The 22,500-nt window shown below is 34.8% G+C and overlaps 1 protein-coding gene across 2 annotated transcripts in view; it reads left to right on the top strand.

The window, feature by feature from the left end:
* The window catches only part of unc5cb (unc-5 netrin receptor Cb), a 190,375-nt gene that overhangs the window by 149,446 nt on the left and 18,429 nt on the right, over window positions 1-22,500 (top strand). The window contains exons 8-10 of one of the 2 annotated variants that reach the window (XM_051911073.1): window positions 8,496-8,555; window positions 16,577-16,768; window positions 19,960-20,307. In XM_051911073.1, the coding sequence (XP_051767033.1) occupies window positions 8,496-8,555; window positions 16,577-16,768; window positions 19,960-20,307 (600 nt within the window). The remainder of the gene's footprint in view (window positions 1-8,495; window positions 8,556-16,576; window positions 16,769-19,959; window positions 20,308-22,500) is intronic. The other variant, XM_051911074.1, reaches the window with a different exon arrangement.

The raw sequence follows: 22,500 nt of genomic DNA, 5'->3' as shown, positions 1-22,500 counted from the left end.
ATTCTGACTCTTTTCTTAGTATTCCGAATTTATTTCTCACATTTCCAAGTTTATTTCTCACAATTCTGAGAAAAAAAATCAGAATTGCAAGTTTTGACAGGAAAAAAAGTTAGATTTGTGAGATAAAAAGTCGCAATTACCTTTTTTAATTTTTTATTCCGATGTGGAAACGAGCTTTCGTACTTATCTTAGACATTTTTTGTGTAAGGATGTTTATATAGTTTTCCTAGAACTTTGCAGTGTCCTTCTGTCCACTGCTGCTGCTAATCTTATTTTTCTCTCGTCAGAAGAGTGTTCTCATCTAACAGATTGGGTTGAAATAGATGTTGGTGTCGGAGAAACAATATGTGCCTTTGTCGGTCACGTCAGCCGCAGTGTAAATATAGCCTGTGAGATGTGATACTGGATGTAATGACTCCACTCGCAGGCCAGCATTCAGCAGCTATATTTAAAATAATGATAAGGGATTATATCGTACTTACAGAAAGTTTCATAATTGCTCCACGTCTATGATTACTATGATTTGGACCCTATTTTAAAAAGCACAGGAATCACAGAGGGAGAAAGAGAGGAAAATCACAGCCGCTCAGACTCTTTCTCAGCTGTTTTTCTAGTGAAGGCAATTATACGTGTTGACAAGCAGTTTTATGATTCTTCAACTCTTTCAGAAGATGTTTTAAACACATGTAAGTGGGAAAACAGAAAATATTTTTTCTGTACTCATTCATTAAAAATGATCTGTAATCATTTACTCACTCTTGTGTCATTCCAAAACCATAGACTTTCTTTCTTCTGTGAAACACAAAAGAAGTTGTTTAGCCGAACGTTCACGCTGCACTTTTCTATGCAGTAAAAGCAGATAGTGAGCGTTCAGGCGAAATCTGACCTAAACAATGAATAATATATCAATATTTCACGGATTTAATGCTTTTTCTATACAAAAAGTTCTGTTGGATGTTTTCCACTAGACTTTTTACCCAAGTGTGACAGATTAGATTCATCTCGCAATCGCTATTTCATAACAAAGAAGTCAGAATTGCGAGTTATCAAGTTGGAATTGTGAGTAATCAAGTTGGAATTGCGAGTTATCAAGTCGGAATTGCGAGATAATAAAGTCGGAATTGCGAGATAATAAAGTTGGAATTGCGAGTTATCAAGTTGGAATTGTGAGTTATCAAGTTGGAATTGCGAGATATAAAGTCGGAATTGAGAGTTATCAAGTTGGAATTGTGAGTTATCAAGTCGGAGTTGCGAGATAATAAAGTCGGAATTGCGAGATATAAAGTTGGAATTGTGAGTTATCAAGTTGGAATTGTGAGTTATCAAGTTGGAATTGCGAGATATAAAGTCGGAATTGCGAGTTATCAAGTTGGAATTGTGAGTTATCAAGTCGGAGTTGCGAGATAATAAAGTCGGAATTGCGAGTTATCAAGTTGGAATTGCGAGTTATCAAGTTGGAATTGTGAGTTATCAAGTTGGAATTGCGAGATATAAAGTCGGAATTGCGAGTTATCAAGTTGGAATTGTGAGTTATCAAGTCGGAGTTGCGAGATAATAAAGTCGGAATTGCGAGTTATCAAGTTGGAATTGTGAGTTATCAAGTCGGAGTTGCGAGATAATAAAGTCGGAATTGTGAGTTATCAAGTTGGAATTGTGAGTTATCAAGTTGGAATTGCGAGATATAAAGTCGGAATTGCGAGTTATCAAGTCGGAATTGCGAGATATAAAGTCGGAATTGGGAGTTGAAGTCAGAATTGGGAGTTATAAAGTTGCAATTCTGTCTTTTTTTCTCAGAATTACGAAATATAAACAATTGCATCTTATAAAGTCAGAATTGTGAACAAAAAGTCAGAATTGTGAGATAAAAAGTCGCAATTACCTTTTTTTTATTTTTTATTTCATGGCAGAAACAAGCTTCCACAGTAGTCTATGTAGTAAATGCAAACAAAGGTGAATAAAGCGACACTGAGCTCAAAGGCGGGTCAGTGCTTTGTTACTGTCCATCACTGGAAGTACAGATGACAAAGGCTTTTTCCTTTTCTCCAACAAATCGGTGGGAAAATCCAAAGCGTTCCAGCTGTGGTCAGGATGAGGATCTTTTTCCGTTGCTGTTGTAAGAGACGTGTTTTTCTGTTTAGTGCATCCAGTGAAACAGTAACTTGATTCTCTGCTGTTTGGCTTTGATTATACATGCAGAGGTTGTGAAGGCCAGAGGAGATTTGAGACGAACCGTTTCCCTCTTCTGAAGCGACGCGTCCGTGTTTATCTGCTAATCCTCCCTTCACTCGTCTGCCAGCTGAAAATGAGAACGCAGCTGCAGTTTGGAAATGCAAAAACAAAAACGTTTCCTCAGTAAGAAATGTTTGTTGAGGGCGAAACAGAAAAAGCAGCAAGAGCGTTTGCTTTAATAAATGTTGAGTTTCATATTCATTTTGATTAGGTCATGAAAATGAAATGGCCAGGGGTCGTGGAGATGCAGAGCTGATTGAATCAAAAGTCGTTAATGATAATCAGGAATCTAATTACCAGTTTCATTTTGGCGTGTAAATGATGAGCGAGTGTATTGATCAGAGTCTCGGAGGAATCATCTGTCTGAAGACTCCAGGAATGATTCTTCATCAGTTTTACCAGCTCAATTTCAATGCATCATAATGCAATAAAACACAAAATGTTTATTTATTTGACTTCAGAGAAAACCATGATTTTGCTTTGGTGCATGTCCTAAAACAGTATTATACTGCCAAAAATTATTATACTTCTCTTGTTTTCCAGCACAAATATCTAAACATTCTTAAATCAAGATACATTTACTGGAGAAGCAAAATGACTGAAGATATTAAGTGACTTTATGCTTAAAACAAGAACAAATATTTGCCAGTGAGGTCAGAAAAATCAACTTGTTTTCCCTTTGAATTAAGATGATTTTTCTGACTCAACTTTCAGATATTTGTTCTTGTTTTAAGCTCAAACTCACTTCATTTTCATTAAACATCTTGCTTCTCCAGTAAATTTATCTTGATTTAGATATTTGTGAAATTTAAGTCAAAATTATGACATAAGTTGAAATTCTGACTTAAAAAGACAAAAACATTATTTCAAGAAGTCATAAATATGACACAAAAAGTCAAAATGATGACGTCGAAATTGACATCAAAATTATGGCACATCTTAATTATGACATTAAAAAAGTAGAAACTGGCATGTCAAAATTATGACTTCAAAAAGTCAATTATGACAAAAAGTTGAAATTATGCCAAAAAACAAAAGTCAAAATTGACATGTCGAAATTATGACACAAGTCTTAGTTATGACATTAAAAAAGTAGAAATTGACATCAAAATTATGACTTTAAAAAGTCATAATTACAACAAAAAGTTGAAATTATGACATACTAAGTTGAAAAGTCTTAATTATGACATTAAAAAGTCGAAATTAATGTAAAAAGTCAAAATCCTGGCTTATAACTGACAAAAAGTCGAAATTCTGACATACTAAATCAGAATTATGAAAGTTGAAATTGATATGTCAAAATTGACACAAGTCTTAATTATAACATTAAAAAAGTAGAAATTGACATAAGACAAAATTATGACTTTAGAAAGTCATAATTATGACACAATATGACATACTAAGTTGAAATTGGCATGAAAAGTCGAAATTGACATACAAAGTCAAAATTCTGACATACAAAGTCATTTGTTAGATAAAAAGTTGACAAAATTGACGTCATAATTATGAAAAAAGTTGAAATTATGGAAAAAAAAATGTCTGCCACATAAAAAAAAAAGTCTTAAGACATACTAAATCAGAATTATGAAAGTCGAAAATTACAAAGTCATTTGTTAGATAAAAAGTTGACAAAATTGACATAATGTGTCATAATTATGACAAAGTAAGTCAGAATTTCAACTTATGTTAAGATTTTTTTTTTCTTACATAACGGAAATTTTTTCCTCATAATTTCGACTTTTTTATCTCATAATTTTGACTTTTTAAGTAATTTCATTATGTTGTTGTTTTTATGTGGTGGAAATTTTTAATCTTATAATTTTGCTTCTCGTTTTCCAGTACAAATATCTAGACATTCTTAAATCAAGATACATTTACTGGAGAAGAGAAATGACTGAAGATATTATGTCTTGAAAAAAAGTGACTTTATGCTTAAAACAAGAACAAATATTTACCAGTGAGGTCAGAAAAATCAATTGGCAGATATTTGTTCTTGTTTTAAGCTCAAACTCACTTCATTTTCATTAAACATCTTGGTTCTCCAGTAAATTTATCTTGATTTAGATATTTGTGAAATTTAAGTCAAAATTATGACATAAGTTGAAATTCTGACTTAAAAAGACAAAACCATGATTTCAAGAAGTCATAAATATGACACAAAAAGTCAAAATTATGACGTAAAAAACAAGTCGAAATTGACATCAAAATTATGGCACATCTTAATTATGACATTAAAAAAGTAGAAACTGGCATGTCAAAATTATGACTTCAAAAAGTCAATTATGACAAAAAGTTGAAATTATGCCAAAAAACAAAAGTCAAAATTGACATGTCGAAATTATGACACAAGTCTTAGTTATGACATTAAAAAAGTAGAAATTGACATCAAAATTATGACTTTAAAAAGTCATAATTACAACAAAAAGTTGAAATTATGACATACTAAGTTGAAAAGTCTTAATTATGACATTAAAAAGTCGAAATTAATGTAAAAAGTCAAAATCCTGGCTTATAACTGACAAAAAGTCGAAATTCTGACATACTAAATCAGAATTATGAAAGTTGAAATTGATATGTCAAAATTGACACAAGTCTTAATTATAACATTAAAAAAGTAGAAATTGACATAAGACAAAATTATGACTTCAAAAAGTCATAATTATGACACAATATGACATACTAAGTTGAAATTGCCATGAAAAGTCGAAATTGACATAAAAAGTCAAAATTCTGACATACAAAGTCATTTGTTAGATAAAAAGTTGACAAAATTGACGTCATAATTATGAAAAAAGTTGAAATTATGGAAGAAAAAAAAAATGTCTGCCACATAAAAAAAAAGTCTTAAGACATACTAAATCAGAATTATGAAATTTGAAAATTACAAAGTCATTTGTTAGATAAAAAGTTGACAAAATTGACATAATGTGTCATAATTATGACAAAGTCAGAATTTCAACTTATGTTAAGAATTTTTTTTTTCTTACACAACGGAAATTTTTTCCTCATAATTTCGACTTTTTTATCTCATAATTTTGACTTTTTAAGTAATTTCATTATGTTGTTGTTTTTATGTGGTGGAAATTTTTAATCTTATAATTTTGCTTCTCGTTTTCCAGTACAAATATCTAGACATTCTTAAATCAAGATACATTTACTGGAGAAGAGAAATGACTGAAGATATTATGTCTTGAAAAAAAGTGACTTTATGCTTAAAACAAGAACAAATATTTACCAGTGAGGTCAGAAAAATCAATTGGCAGATATTTGTTCTTGTTTTAAGCTCAAACTCACTTCATTTTGATACGTTTTTCGTTCTGTCTTCAGTCATTTCTCTTCTCCAGTAAATGTATCTTGATTTAAGAATGTTCAGATATTTGTGCTGGAAAACGAGACAGAAACACTGAGGAAGAAAGTCAGTTTCTGCAGCGTACCGTGGCACGTTCTCTTGGTGGTCGAGTGATTTTGTTGAGTTGTTAACTGAGCTTTTAAAGCAGCTTTCAGGAAATGCCATGAAGCCATTTGAATCTTCCTATTTTCCTCGTGAAATGCATTGTGGGAGCATTACTTCTGTGCAGATTGATGGCTAGTTTGTGGGGAATATAAAACCCATAACGTTATAGATTTAGGCTCACTTCCCTTGATTGATTTTTTCCCCTTTCTCCAGCTAAAAGGGTGAAACCACTTATGTGCATGCTAATGACCGCTTCACTGGGCGTTTATCTGGAATCCACATCATCTGAAAGCTCACATTATTGCAAATATCATTGGACATGAATTACACTTGATACGTGAACTCACCTCGTCCAGCAGAACCGTGAGTTCATGCCGTTAGGAAGCATTTACGGAGCGTTAATGGCACTGCGATCTTCCAGTGTGAGTTTGTAATGTGCTGAGAGAAATGATTTGCTTTTTGAGTTTGTAAAGTGCTCAACTTGTGTTTCAGGTGCAGGTCAGATTGAATTTGAAGTCTTATTCTCGATTTGGCTCTTTAGCTGAGAATCGAGCGCTCGATCGGCTCGTCCGCTGTGTTTGTGTGCAGCTTCGGCTGTCTTACTTTGTTATGATGTTGCTTTTCTGGGCTTTGGTTACTTAACGCACAGACAGATGACATTTTCTTGACATATCGATCCGCGGAAAGGGCACGACAAACACAAGGGCAAACACCGGCTTTTTCTTCTCCCAGAAAATAAATCTTGTGCAAATTTTTTGCAGTATGAAACCTAATATTTGCACCATTCTGTATCATATGAAGCAACAGAAACAGCAATTTCTTTCTTTTTCATCTTCATTTTGGGCTGTAATGTGACCTGAACATCTGTTTGTGAGATTGACTGGGTCATTTCAGGAAGACGAACAGCAGACAGGTCAAAGGTCACATGAGTTCCTCGCAGCACAACATCTCTGTCCATTACATGCACACAAAAACACTCCATCCATCAGAGCATTGATTATCTGTCCATCGATGGATCTACCTGCCTGCCTGTTTGACTGTTTTCTGCATCCAGCAGTGACGTCTGTGTCGTCTTTTGTTCGTGTCTGAAGCTTTTTTGCAAATTCATTTATGCCCCACTATTCTTTATCAGTAGGAATCCTGTTTTCGCCACATATGAATTATCATAATTATAGAATTACCATAATTGTGACATAAAAAATGCCAAGTATGGTATGCCAAGTCACATTTATGAGATTAAAAGTCAAAATTATGGCAGTCATAATTACCAAAAAAGTCGAAACTGGCATAAGTCAAAATTACAACTCAAAAAGTAATTATAACATGAAAAATTTGAAATTATGACATAAGTTGAAATTCTGACTTAAAACGTTGAACCCGTGATTTCAAGAAGTCATAAATACAACACAAAAATTCGAAATTATGACATTAAAAATTATCAAAATTATAAAAGTAAAAGTAGAAATTGACAAGTCGAAAATTGCATGAAAAGTCTTAATTATGACAAAAAACAAGACGAAATTGACATGTCGAAATTATGACACGTATTAGTTATAACATTAAAAAAGTAAAAATTGACATAAGTCAAAATTATGACTTCAAAAAGTCATAATTACGACATAAAAATCATGACATACTAAGTGGCACGAAAAGTCATAATTATGCCATTAAAAAGTCAAAATTCTGACATACAAAGTGATTTGTTAGATAAAAAGTTGACAAATAAAGTCATAATTATGAAAAAAGTTGAAATTATCAGAAAAAAATTCTGCCACGCAAGAAAAAAACGTCTTAACACAAAAAGTTTAAATTCTGACATACTGAATTGGAATTATGAAAGTGGAAATTGACATAAAAAGTCGAAATTCTGATATACAAAGTGATTTGTTAGATAAAAAGTTGACAAAATTGACACAAGTCATAATTATGAAAAAAGAAAGCCATAATTTCAACTTTTTTATGTCGAGACTTTTTTTCTGACGTGGCGGAAATTTTTTCTCATAATTTTGATTTTTTTTTTTTTTTTATCTCATAATTTCTACTTTTTATGTCATTTCATGATTTTTTTTTCTTATGTAGTGGAAATTTTTTATCTCATAATTTTGGCTGTTTATGTCAATTTCGACTTACATAATCAACTTTTTTTCTTACATGGCGTTTTCTCTCATAATTTCGACTTTTTAAGTCATTATTTCATGGGGTTTTTTTCTAATGTGGTGGAAATGAGCTTCCGTAGGAAATGCATCAGTGCGGGAAAGTAAACTACAGCATGGAAGCTTTTCATTGAAACAGGCCTGCGGCCGAATGCGCTCTCTCTCTCTCTCTCGATATGCAGATATGCTTGCGTCGTTGGGGTCCGTCGGCCTCTGGAGTCAGTGCGGATGTGATTTAAGGCCGTTCCTCATGCTACATTAGCGGGCGTCTCTCCTCTAATAGCGTCCAGCTCCCAGAGTGCAGCAGAGAGGCCGATTCCTCTTGTCCGTGTGTCAGATGTGAGGCTGCGAGTGCTTTTGACTCATTGACTCCACGACTGTTTATCAGCTTAAAACGATCCATCCCGCTCGCTCGTTAGTCCTAATGAAGCACTAAAACGCGGCTGACGGATGGTGCCGTTCCCTCGCGCGTCTGCGGCCGCCTCGTTTGTCTGCAGAAAGAGTCCAGGAGAGGGTGAAAGTGACACCAAATGGAGAAGAATCGCCCTCGGTCGCCGTCATCGCTCATGTCTTTGTTTGGCTTGTTTGATTTTGTTCAATCCGATTGTGTTGAATTTGATTTTCATCCCTCACCCTCCATCCCTCCCTCTCTCCCAAAGGTTCCTTATATCAGAAGTCCTCCGAACACACAGACAAGAGCAATGCTCTGCCACATCCATGTGAGTCCTTCATTTCATTGATTTCTGTTTGCATGTCTCCAAACCTTCCTCATTTCCTCCTTTTTATTCTTTTTCTCCATTCATACCATCTCTCTTTCACTCTCGAGAGTCTTTCAGTGCTGAAAACAGCTTAAACTAGTCTAAGGTTGTTTGGTCTGTTTTGCTGGTTTTAGAGGGGTTTTGGGCTTGTATCAAGCCTGAGCAACCATCTAAATCAGCTTAGACCAGCAAACAGACCAGACTGGGTGATCAAACCACCGTAGACTAGATATTGGTGGTTTGCTGATCTAAGCTGGCTTAGATGGACTCCCAGGATTGATACAGACCAGATTACGTAACCTAGACAGTCTAAGGTGGTTTGGTCACCAAATCTGGTCTGTTTTTTGCTGGTTTTAGAGGGGTTTGGGCTTTTATCAAGCCTGGACGACCATCTAAATAGGCTTAGACCAGTGAAATAGACCAGACTGGGTGATCAAACCACCGTAGACTAGAAAGTCTAAGTTGGTTTGCCGTTCTACACTGGACTTCATGGCTTGATACAGACCAGACTACGTGACCTAGACAGTCTGAGGTGGTTTGGTCACCTAGTCTGGTCTGTTTTGCAGGTTTTTATGGGTTTTGGGGCTTGTATCAAGACTGGGAGACCATCTTGGACCAGCAATCTGGTCACCCAGTCTGGTTGGTTTAGGTGGTTTTTGAGGTGTTTGGGGTTTGTGTTGAGCCTGGGCGGCCAACTAAACCATCTTAGAAAAGCTTAGACCAGCAAAATAGACCAGACTGGGGGACCAAACTACTGTAGACTAGAGTCTAAGGTGGTTTTCTGGTCTAAGCTGGCTTAGATAGACTCCCAGGCTTGATACTTGACTACGTGACCTAGACAGCCTAAGGTGGTTTGGTCACCTGGTCTGGTCTGTTTCCCAGGTTTTTAAGGGTTTTGGGGCTTGTATTAAGACTGGGAGACCAGCTTAGACCAGCAATCTGGTCTCCCAGTCTGGGGTGCGTTTCCTGAAAGCATCGTTGGTGAACCGTGGTCGTAAGTCCCATTGAACTCTATTGGTAACTACGGAACTTGCGACCATAGTTCGCTTTGGGAAACGCACCCCTGGTTGGTTTAGCTGGTTTTTGAGGTGTTTGCGGTTTGTGTTAAGTCTGGGTGACCAACTAAACCAGCTTAGATAAGCTTAGACCAGCAAAACAGACCAGACCGGGGGACCAAACTACTGTAGACTAGAGTCTAAGGTGGTTTGCTGGTCTAAGCTGGCTTAGATGGATTCCCAGGCTTGATACAGACCAGACTACATGACCTAGACAGTCCAAGGTGGTTTGGTTGCCCAATCTGGTCTGTTTTGCTGGTTTTGAATGGTTTTGGGACTTGTATCAAGACTGAGAGACCAGCTTAGACCAGCAATCCACCTTAGACTGTCTAGTCTAAGGAGGTTTGCTCACCCAGTCTGGTTGGTTTACCGGGTTTTTGGGATTTGGGACTTGTGTAAAGTCTGGGAGAACATCTAAGCCAGTGTAGACCATCTAACACCAACAAACCACCTTAGACTGTCTAATCTAATGTAATTTGCTCGTCAAGTTTGGTCTGTTTTGCTAGTTTTATAGGGATTTGGGACTTGTGTAAAACCTTGGAGAACATCTAAGCCAGTGTAGACCATCTTACACCAACAAACCACCTTAAACTGTCTAATCTAAGGAGGTTTTCTCACCCAGTCTGGTCTGTTTTGCTGATTTTTAGAAGGGTTTTGTGCTTGTGTTAAGTCTGGGAGAACATCTTAGACCAGTTAAGACCAGCTCAGACTGGTTCAAGCTGCATCCATCTGCTTATTTACAATATTAATCCTTCATACCACAAATGTAAAGGAGTATTTCACCTAAAATGGACAATTCTGTCCTCATTTACTCACCCTCATGTCGTTCCAAACACAAAAAAAGATATTATGAACATGCAATGAAAGTCAGTGTGGTGTTCAAATAGAAATTATGTATTTAGTTTTCAGTATGAAGTCATACAGGTTTGCAACAACATGAGGGTGAATAAATGTTGACAGAATGTTAATGTTAATAAAATCAACTATAAAACAGTTCTGCAGTGTGTGTGTGTGTGTGCGTGTGTGCGGCTCTTCTCCGGCCTTGAAGCCCTGGGCGTCTCTTTCACACATGGCTGCTGTGATCGCCGGCTGAGGAAATGTGTCTGTCTCTCGCCCGCCTCTCCAGTGCAACCGCTCAATAATCCTTTTCATTTCCACCCTGTTTTCTTCTCTCTCTCCTCGCGCTCTTCTACCTTCAGTCCCTCATGTTCAAAGAAGCGTATTAATCTCAGCGATACATTTTAATGCTCACCCCTGGTGAGTGTGCCGCTTTATCATCAAAGTCCGAGCGGCGGACGGAAGGGTTGCACGGGTAGATGATATCGCCGGACTTTCATCATTCCGGCTCGATTCGCCGCGTCCATACGGACCCGAATATGAGCGGCTTTATGATCCTGCAGAGAGTCATCATTTACCCTGATATCTTTGTTAAAGATGGAAGTTTATGAATAATACAGAAGATCCCTCTGTTTGCAGAGAAATGAGGGAGTATCCATGTCAGCCGACTGACCAGGAATAGATGTTCGCATTTTCTCGCCACGCGCACAGGTCGGGTCTCTCTCGCTCATTTGGGATGCGGTGCGAGTGCGACCGTGTCAAAGTGGCCTCGCGTGGAAACGCCGGCCAGCCTTCGGGCTTAGAGTCTGGCAGATAATCAAACCCCGTTAGCCGGCCTCTCTTCGCCCCGCGGGCTCCCTGAGATCACAGGCCGATCGATAGGATCAGTTCCTCTGCGCTCATGACCGTATCCCAACCCTGAACCCTTGCTGGCTAGAAAACAGGTCGACTGAACCGTCCTGGAGAAACTGAGGTCTTAAAGTCACCATGAAATGTTTTTTTGTTAAGGAATATTGCAGGATTTATTATAAATGATTTATCGGTGCACATCATTATTGTGTTAAATTCGTGTTCCTCATAATCTTGAATCAGAATATCTTCTCCTCCCTCTTGCAGCATCTCTTCTCTTCTCTGATGACGAGGGCGGGGCAACCTGTCACTCACATGAGATCCACCAATAGCAAACCACAACCATCCAATCAATTCCTCACAGACAAAATCAAGCCCTGCCCTACATTTGTTCTTGTTTGAGAAGCGTTTCACTCGGATATACGACACTATATACAGGAAGAAAAGATTAGCGCAACTTCCGTTTTGTGATGACCTTAAATGGGAAAGTCATAAAGGTTTGAGTTTGGGTCGCTTATTTGACGCAACATGAGCCAGAATTCTTCCCAAACTTGTAAAAAGCGCTTATAAACCGGCTGTTTTCAACAAAAGAGAAGGTTGTCAGCCAAAATAAAAACTTGATGTTTGAAAATGAGTATTATTAAATTTATTAAAATATTAAAATATCATTTAAATATTAGTATAATTTTGCTGTTGTATTGTAAATTAAAATTATTATTGTATTATTTTTCTTAAATACTTGCTTTATTTCACAGTGAAATATTGCAACATTAATATTTCTTATTTTGATTAATAAATATTTATAAATAAATAAATAAATATTTAATAATAATAGTGATGATAATGAAATATTTTTTCTTAAATTACAATAGTAATATTTCTTATTGTGTTTACTGTTTTTATTTAGTGATAATAATAACCATAATAATAATTATTATTATTATTAACAACAACAACAACAGTAATCATTAGTAATATTTTGTATTTTGTTTAATACATTTTTTTGCAATAATAATCAAAAAAAATTCTTAAATTACAATAGTAATATTTCTAATTGTGTTTACTATTTTTATTTAGTGATAATAATAATAATAAAATTCTTAGATATTTGCTTTTTATTTCACATTGAAATATTGCAACATTAATATTTCTTATTTTGATTGATAAATATTTATAAATAAATAAATATTTAATAATAAGAGTAATGATGATTATTATTAATAATAATAATGAAATATTTTTCTAACATTACAGTAATAATATTTCCTATTGTTTACCATTTTTAGTGATAATAATAACAACAACAATAATTATTAAAAACAATAATAATAATAATTTATAAATATTTGTTTTTTATTTTACATTAAATTTTACAACAGTAATTTTTTTTATTTTATTTAATAGTTTTTTTGTAGTAGTAATAATAATAATAATTTATAGTGGTATTAATATATAATTACAAAGTTGTTGTCCAAGATAGTGCAAACCTACAAACAAACAGCAAACCTGCAGCTTTAATCACAACCACACTTTTTATCAGAAAAATCATAATGAAATATTTTTTCCCAAATCATGCAGCCGTACTCTCAAACCTTGCGTTTACAATCGCAAACATCTTTGTGTTCATGTAAACCTGGTGTTTTCATGTGCGTCAGACGGGTCAGAGCGTCTGGTTTTAGAGGGCAGCGTTCACATTAGTGAGATTAATTTGGAATGTCACAGTGATTAAACTCAACGAGGGGCCGTGCAGCGCTGATCGTGACATTGATTGCTGCTACCTTTAAGAGCGCAGCAGCTGCAGACACACACACACACACACACACACACTGCGTCCAGCTTCACTCAGAGGACAGGCGACACACAGGCGTTCAGTTCCTGTATCTCGTCTGAATTAAAGCTCTTTCTCTTTAAGCACAGCAGGTTATTACTGCGCTCTCATAAACCACTGTACATAATTGAGTAGCTGAATACTTCCTTTATATCATCAGAATCACTGCATACTGCACACTACACACTAGCTGACACCTACTGAGGGCTTACTGCAGGAATACTGCATTCCAGTGTGTTATATAAAGTTGTAAATAAAGATTATTAGAGCATATTGTACAAGAAAACACTATTTCAGTCTTTCTGCTTCAAAATGTCACATTTAATTCAATGTGTGCCATTTATTTGTAATTATTTGTGAAATTTACTAGTCATTTTACATCATAGTTTCAGCTGGAAATCTGTGTTAACCAATCAGCTTTAAGAACCGTTGTTATTGGTTGTATAAAGTACACTTAATTCAATAATAAAAAAATAAAATAAATTAAATTGAAAAAAATCTTATAAAAAATAATTAAAGATTATTGGAGCACGTTTTACAAAATAAATAAATAATATAAAAATTAGTCCAAGATTATTGGAGCATGTTTTGCGAAAAAAAAAATAAAAAAAAATAAAAATAAAATAAAAAATAAATAAATAAAATGAATAAATATTAAAAATGACTCCAAGATTATTGGAGCATGTTTTACAAAAAATAAATAAATAAATAAATAAATAAAATAAATAAATATTAAAAATTGCTCCAAGATTATTGGAGCACAAAAAAAAATAAAATAAATAATAAATAAAATAAAATATTTTATTGTCTTTCTGTTTTACATTTAACATTTCACATTTAATTAAATGTTAATTGTTGTTTCTTTGTAATTATTTGTGAAATTTGTAGTAAATTCTACACCATTACACATTTATTTGTATTATTTAAAGTTAGAAATAAGAGTTAAAATATCTCAAAATCCTAAAAACTAGGTGGATTTGCAGCACTATTAAAATATTAACATTTTTTCCTGACTTGAATATAACTTTATACTTGAATTTTAAAAAAATCAAGACAAAATATACTCGTATTAAAATATATTCTTTAAAAATAAGTGTTGCTTTCCTGGTAATTTTCTGTGGTTTTAAGTGTTATTTTTAGATATTTTACTGGAAAACAGGTCAAAAAAGACTAATTAAAAGCTTCAGAAGTGTAAGTGTTGCAGTGTAACTCCTGGTGTTTTGATCACAGTGAATCAATAAGATGTTAAAAGCATGCAGAAAATGCACACACACACACACACACACACACACACACACACACACACACACACACACACACACACACACACAGTATTAGTATGAGGTTTAGTGCAGTGATGGCTGACAGCGCCATCTGCTGGTGGATGAGAGCATTACAGTGCTGTTTCACTGCAGCTGAGACTCACATCCAGTGTTTTGTGTCTCAGTACAAGCACAAATGAGTGAATTTTGAGCCTGCGTTGGTTTAATTGTGCAGACGGGAGGTCAGCTGCGCCTGCGCTCCGTATCCACGCAGGAATCAATGGTTTTCCTGTGGTGTTTTCAGAGATCTGCCCGTCGCCGGAGGCCCGCGGACACCTTTATATTACTGCCGTTTCCACACTTGTCACTGCTTTGACAGGAAATTGCATTTTTCACAATTATCAGGGGGACAAAAGGACTGTTTCTATGGAAATGAGGGCAAAGTATTGCTTCTAATGATGGCCTGTCAAACACGAGTTTCCATTCCACGTAATCATTGGGAGTTTTTTCCAAGACAGAAAGAGCCGAGGGTAGAATAGATGTGAGGAATGACAGAAAGAAATGTCTGATTTCTAGATGTGATCCATGATGAAGTGAGGAAACAGTCTGAAGCATGTCCTCATATCCTCATATTCTTCATATTCTTCATATTCTCATGTTCTTCATCCATGAGATCTGCTGTTTATTCCTCTCTGTCTTGTGTCAGTAATATCTCTCATAACACAACTCATCTTTTTCATCTTTGTATTCATCACAGTACATGTAACATTATTTCACAAACATTTATATATTTCTGTGTCCTTTGGGGGTGACAAACCTTATGTTATGATAGAAGTCATTTTACATCATAGTTACGGATAGAAAGGTGTATTAACCAATCAGCTTTAAGAACGCCACTGTTGCATAAGTTTTTTTTTTTTTTTTTTGCTGGAAATTATTAATATTATTAATATTATTATTATTAATTGTAATTTATTTTTGTTACTTTTTTTATTAAATAAAATGTGTATATATATATATATATATATATATATATATATATATATAACTTTTATTTTATTGACTTTTCAGCAACAATAAATGTGATTTATGGAATGAATGAATGAATGAATAAATAAATAAGTAAATAATGATTTAAAAAATATATTTTTATTATTATTTTAAATAATAATAATAATTAATAATAATAATAAATTTGTTTTTTAACTTCCAGCAAATGTTTTTTTTTTTTTTTTTTTTTTTTTTCAATTTTTTTCAACAACTATAATTTAGTGAATAAAGTATTTGGCATCTTTTTTTTTTTTTTTTTTTTTTTTTTTTTAATGTGGATTTTTATTTTATTTTATTTATTTTTTATTATTATTATTATTATTATATATTTTTTTTTTTTTTTGATAAGTCATTTTACATCATGGTTACGGCTGAAAAGCTGTATTAACCAATCAGCTTTAAGAACCGTTACTATTTATTGTATAAATTGCTTTTGATTTTGCTGCAAATTCAAAATAATAATAATAAAGGTTATTATTATTCATTTATCCATTTTAATTTATTTTGTTATGTTGAATTCCCTATATTACAAATATTAAGCAAATATTAAATGTGATTTTTCCAACAAATATAATTCAGTGAATAAAATACTTTTCAAAGACAAAATCATCTGCAAAATACACAAATGTAAATGCTTATTTTCTCTCTTTATTTGGATCTTGATGAACACAAAGCAGAAGATCAGATGATTCATGTGTGATTCACATCAGATGAATGAATCAGCTTCACGTTATGAAACTCTTGAGTTCAAAACTAAAGACTCAAACTAACATTATAAACAGATTGTGATTGGATGAGAAGCGCTCAGAGCTGTTGTAGATGATCCGATCACACGGTCCAGTCTAAACATTCTTGTTAAGTTTTTGTTTGATAGTCGAACCACATGTTTGTTTGGTCAGCACATTTGGCAGTACATCACAGAGGCTCCTCTCGCTCAGGACAGTAATGAAGTCTGGAGTTATTAATATCCCAAGCGATCAGTGAGGATATTGGACCCCAGATAGAATCTCCCTCCTAATTTGACACGCTTTAATAAAAGAGCTATAAATCAGATCTTGTGTGTGTGTGTGTGTGTGTGTGTGTGTGTGTGTGTGTGTCCAGCGGCTCCCAGCACTGATGATGTGGCTCTTTACGTGGGAATCGTCATCGCCGTCATCATGTGTCTGGTGATCTCCGTCATCGTGGCGCTGTTCGTCTACCGGAAGAACCACCGAGACTTCGACTCGGACATCATGGATTCGTCGGCGCTCAACGGAGGATTCCAGCCGGTCAACATCAAGACGGCTCGGACAGGTACGGGACACGCTTCCCATGTTTTCCAATCAAAATATGAGAGATTTCCAGTCAAAGTGAATATATTTTTAATTTTATTGGCTAGAAATTGCTCTAAAAGAAAAGCTTAAATGAGTCACAGTTAGGAGTGATGGTCATCCAACTCAATTTATTATTATTATTATTATTATTTTACATTTATACAGTATTTCCCTTTCTACACTTGTCAAAAATTCAGCTTTGATCACAGGAATAAATAACATTTTACTATATATTCACATAGAAAAAAGTTATTTTAAATTGTAAAAATATTTCACTATTTTTACTGTATTTTTGATCAAATAAATGCAGCTTTGGTGAGCAGAAGAGAATTTTTAATGATAGGGAAATACCGACAAAAATTCTTCAAAAATGCATGTTTTTTTATTTATTTTCTTTTTTTTTATTTTTTTTTTTATGTTGATTAATGTTCACATGGCATGCAGATAAACAAAAAAACATTTCACATTTTTAGTAAGTGTTTTATTTTGGTTTTATTTATTAATTTATTTATTTATATTTTCTAAAAAAATTGGGGGAAACTCCAATTTAAAGGTTTAAAAAAAGTTCCAAAGCTGTATGACTTTCTGTCTTCCAGGTTTAATATAGTTAATTAAAGCTAAAACCATAAAAAAATATTAATAACAAAATTAACTAACTGAAATAAGGTTATGGTTAGAAATAAAATATAAAAAAATATATTAAAAAACTTATTTTTAATCATCTATTTGCTAAGGCAACATTTCTCATTTTCATTTACTTTTACTTGATGTACTAAAATAAGTAAAACTAAAATAAAAATTAATAAACAAAAAAACTATATAGACATATTTATTTAAAAATGGCACAATAAAATATAATAAATGCAACAAAAAACTTACTAAATTAATGTTACTAAAACTTTAACTAAAATTATATATATATATATATATATTTGAAATATTAATAAAAAACCCCTCATTTGACTTGTATTTACTGAAAATATCACTAGTCCGGTCACGAGCAGCTGAACTGATGACATTTCTCTTCATGTGTCAGTGTCACTGTAATGATAAAGGAAGTGACGGATCATTTTGCCGCTGATGACGGCTGCAGATGGAGAATTGATGTGTGTCAGAGACGTGAAAAGAACGGAGGAGACGCTCATAACTCAAAGACGCGGGAGCGATCGGCGAGTTTCCTGCCATCAGAGCGCCTGTCAGCTCGATGTGAAGCGGTCCGCACGTTATCATGACGCTGTAATTAGCCTCGTCTGTCTGGCACATTCAGTGTTAATTACCCATCAGCCACAGTTATGTGAGCGTTATGGCAGCGGCGTGTAAACAGAGAGGAAAGAGCTGGAATCAGAAAATAGGCTGGAGAATCTCGAAACACGTCGGTGTTAGAGTAAACGCAGTGATTACTGATTTTTGCTCGTTGAACACCTTTGAGCTAAAATATGTATTTTAAAGTCTCCCTGAGATTTTAAGTGAATATTTCAATAATTTACTTTTTAATAATAATTTTTTTAATGTTGATTAATGGTCACATGACATGAAGATAAACAAATAAAATATTATTTCATATTTTTTATATATTTTTTGTTTTTTTATTTGAATTTTATATATATATATATATATAATTATTTATGGAATATTAATTATTTATTTATATAAAATTAATTTAAGATTGCTTTATTTTATTTTTTGTTTATTTATTTTTGCCCATTGAACACCTTTGAGTTAAAAATATTTACTTGGATTCTCCCTGAGATTTTAAGAGAATAATTTAATAATTTAACAACACTTTCACATGTTCATGTTTTTTAATGTTGATTAATGGTCACATGACATGAAGATAAACAAATAAAATATTTAATATTTTTAGTAAGTGTTTTATTTGAATATTATTTATATATATTTTAAAATTATTTTAATTTTTTTTTTTTTTTTGGTTATTTATATTTTATAAAAACTTCAATTTAAAGGGTTAAAATATTATTGTTATTGTTAAAATTATATTATTATATATTATAATTAATATATATTAATTATATATTTAATTATTATATAGTTAAAAAACAAACTAAAACCATAAAAAAATAAATAAATAACAAAATTAAGTAACTGAAATAGGGTTAGGGTAAATATTTTTTTTAAAAATCTTTTTTTTTTCTTCTTTTTTTTTTTTTTCTATTTGCCAAGGCGACATTTCTCATTTTCATTTACTTTTACTTGATGTACTAAAATAACTAAAACTAAAATAAAAATACATAGACATTTTTTAAAAAAAAGGTACAATAAAATATAATAAATGCAGTAATAAAAATTGCACAAACTTACTAAACTAATGTTACTAAAACTTTAATTAAAATTAAAAGAAAACAGAGATTCTAAAAATATTTGAAATATTAATTAATAACAAACGATTGTCCATCTAATGAATGTCAATGAGGACCAATGTTGTTTACACCCCAAATTTTCATTAAAATATCTTCTTTTGTATGACATGCAAGTGAGTAAATGACAGAATTGCTGTTTTGTACAGTACAAAGTTGCTTTAATTGGCTAGAATTGAATGTGAAACACCCCAGATTCACCCTGAAGTGATCTGAACAGTTGATGTGCGGCGCTCTGCTCTCGTGAACGCTCTGCTCTCGTGAACGCTCTGAAGCGTGTTTCATGACCTCTCCTCGAGCTCCAGGTCTCGGCGGTAGAAGATGTGTTGCTATGGTTTGTCATGGAGACGGAAGCGTAATGGCATATCTGGCGTGTCAGTTTACGAGTCGCTGCCGTGGGTTCGATGCAGAGGAGCACGAGGGCACGACGCCCCGCCCACTCGCCACGCTCATGAATATTCATGTGTACCTGTGAAGGATTGGCTCCATCTGCTCTGGTAGGCGCGGTGCCGAAGCGCTGCCCTCCGAGGCGGCCGCTGTCTGCCGGAAGATAAAGACAGTAACGAGGAGAAGACTGATGATGGCCCTGAACATACGCCGCATAACAGGGACTCGATTCACCTTGATGCATTCATAACGGTTTATCATCACGTGCTAAACAGGTTTACACAGTGTTTTGAGACACGAAAATGAAAAACAAACTAAAAAATGTCTTATTATATTATCATTAAAAATTATATTAAATATTGTACTTATATTAAAAGTATTTGACCTTGATTTCTCTTTGTGTGTTTAGCTGATCTGCTAGCAGCTCCTCCTGACCTGACGTCGGCCGCTGCCATGTACAGAGGTCCCGTTTACGCCCTCCACGACGTGGCCGACAAAATCCCCATGACCAACTCCCCACTTCTGGACCCGCTGCCCAACCTGAAGATCAAGGTGTACAACTCGTCCGGCATGGTGACGCCCCAGGAGGACCTGTCCGACATCTCGTCCAAACTCTCGCCCAAGCTCCCGCACTCCTTGATGGACGGAGACACCATCAGCCGCCGCGCGCAGACCCTGGTGCGCTCGTGGGACCCGTCCTGCACGGCCTTCGGCTCCTTCAACGCTCTCGGAGGGCATCTGATCGTGCCCAACTCAGGTCAGTGCAGATTTGTGTCCGTCACCAGCTGCTTGCGCACATCTTGAAGTCATCGTGCACTCGGCACATGTGGTTTGAGGGGTAATTGTGTTTTCTCGTGCCAGACGCTGATTGAAGCTTCTGGATTTTATAAGGAACAGTGTGGGTGTTGGAGAGAAAATCACAGCCTGACCCATAAACACACATTACAGGCCGCTCGAGTTGTTAAACTAAACCACGGCAGAGTCAACATTCCTGCTCTTACTGTGAACGATTTATCAGCCAACATATTTCACTGAAAAAAAGGACGTTTGTCTTCACAGTCTTTCATCAAAATATAGTCACTGTGAAACGATCATCAATCTCCTCGTCCTCCAAACGTTTGTCAGCGAATCTCGCAGACCTGTCAGGAACATGTCCAGCCCGTATTGAAAGAGAAGAGAAAAGATTAAAGTATATTTTACTTCAAATTAATCTTGTTTTTAGGAAAATAATGATTTTTCATGACAATTAAGCATTTTCTAATGGACTTTTTTTCTTGCAGTTCCGACTTTATACCTCGCAATTCTGACTTTATATCTCGAGGTTCCGACTTTATATCTCGCAATTCTGACTTTATATCTCGCAATTCTGACTTTATATCTCGCAATTCTGACTTTATATCTCGCAATTCTGTTATATCTCGCAATTCTGACTTTATATCTCACAATTCTGTTATATCTCGCAATTCTGACTTTATATCTCGCAATTCCGACTTTATATCTCGCAATTCCGACTTTATATCTCGCAATTCCGACTTTATATCTCGCAATTCCGATTTTATATCTCGCAATTCTGACTTTATATCTCGCAATTCTGACTTTATATCTCGCAATTCTGACTTTATATCTCGCAATTCCGACTTTATATCTCGCAATTCCGATTTTATATCTCGCAATTCTGACTTTATATCTCGCAATTCTGACTTTATATCTCGCAATTCCGACTTCATATATCGCAATTCCGACTTCATATCTCGCAATTCCGACTTTATATCTCGTAATTCCGACTTTATATCTCGCAATTCCGACTTTATATCTCGCAATTCCGACTTCATATCTCGCAATTCCGACTTCATATCTCGTAATTCTGACTTTATATCTCGCAATTCTGACTTTATATCTCGTAATTCTGACTTTATATCTCGTAATTCTGACTTTATATCACGCAATTGCGACTTTATAACTCAAACCTGGAGATGTTTTCGTGAGATTCACCCACATATGTGCATATCAGGGCGGGTCAAATAGCTGAATACTGAATAGTGTTATGTAAATGTGGGCGGTCATATGTTAATGAGCTCATGTTTGTGATTTTAAAACCAGGTTTTGCACTGTTCTGATGGACTGGAGAGGAGTGTTACACTCACGTAAAACATCATAGGAGCCTTTTAAGAAACATGACATTCTTATTGTCACAGTATTTACTTTGACAGCGAATAAATTATTTTACAATCACACATATTACCCAGAGGCACCAGCATGTCTTTCCTGTAAGACACATTCAACGGCTCCTGATGTCACTGAGGTTTGTGTGAATGATGGCAACATCCACTCCGCTCTGGAGTCAATAGATCTGACTGTGTCTCTCTGAACGCTCCTCATGGGCGCCGTGAGTTTTACAGCTCCCGTGAGAGGAGCGCTGGCTCTTTGCGGCTCGTAAATTAGCTGGAAGCACTGTTCAAAGTGACTTACCACGGCCGCTTAGATATAAAGGGATTAGAACACTCGGAAAGGGTGATCATTCTCACGCCTGACGCCCATCCTCGACTCCAGCGTGACCGCCGGCCAGTCATTCATAACGAAACCGTACCGGAGCGTCACTCTTGCCAGTGTTACAGTAGCACATGAACATCGTTCCCCGAGGAAAGTGGAGAGAAAGAGTCTTAAGTGTACCAGATTCCTGACGCCTCGTTAACCGGATGCGGATGTGGGAGTTTAATGGTTTTCAGAAAATTGAGACACTGTTCATTTTCCCTGCAATTCCTCAGATAATTCACACAGCTGATCCCTGGATTTCAATATTACTTGAGTAACATTTAAGATGTCTAAACTTTCAGATGTGGTGAAATAAAATGTTAAATAACATCATTTCCATTCACTCTTTTGCACAGTAAATACGTTTATGGGCCATTTAAAAAACATGAAATGACATTCACAAACTGTTTTATTTCCA

Source organism: Ctenopharyngodon idella, chromosome 10, assembly GCF_019924925.1.
Source record: "Ctenopharyngodon idella isolate HZGC_01 chromosome 10, HZGC01, whole genome shotgun sequence".
Lineage (NCBI taxonomy): Eukaryota > Metazoa > Chordata > Actinopteri > Cypriniformes > Xenocyprididae > Ctenopharyngodon > Ctenopharyngodon idella.
This window is presented reverse-complemented; position numbering and strand designations above follow the sequence as displayed.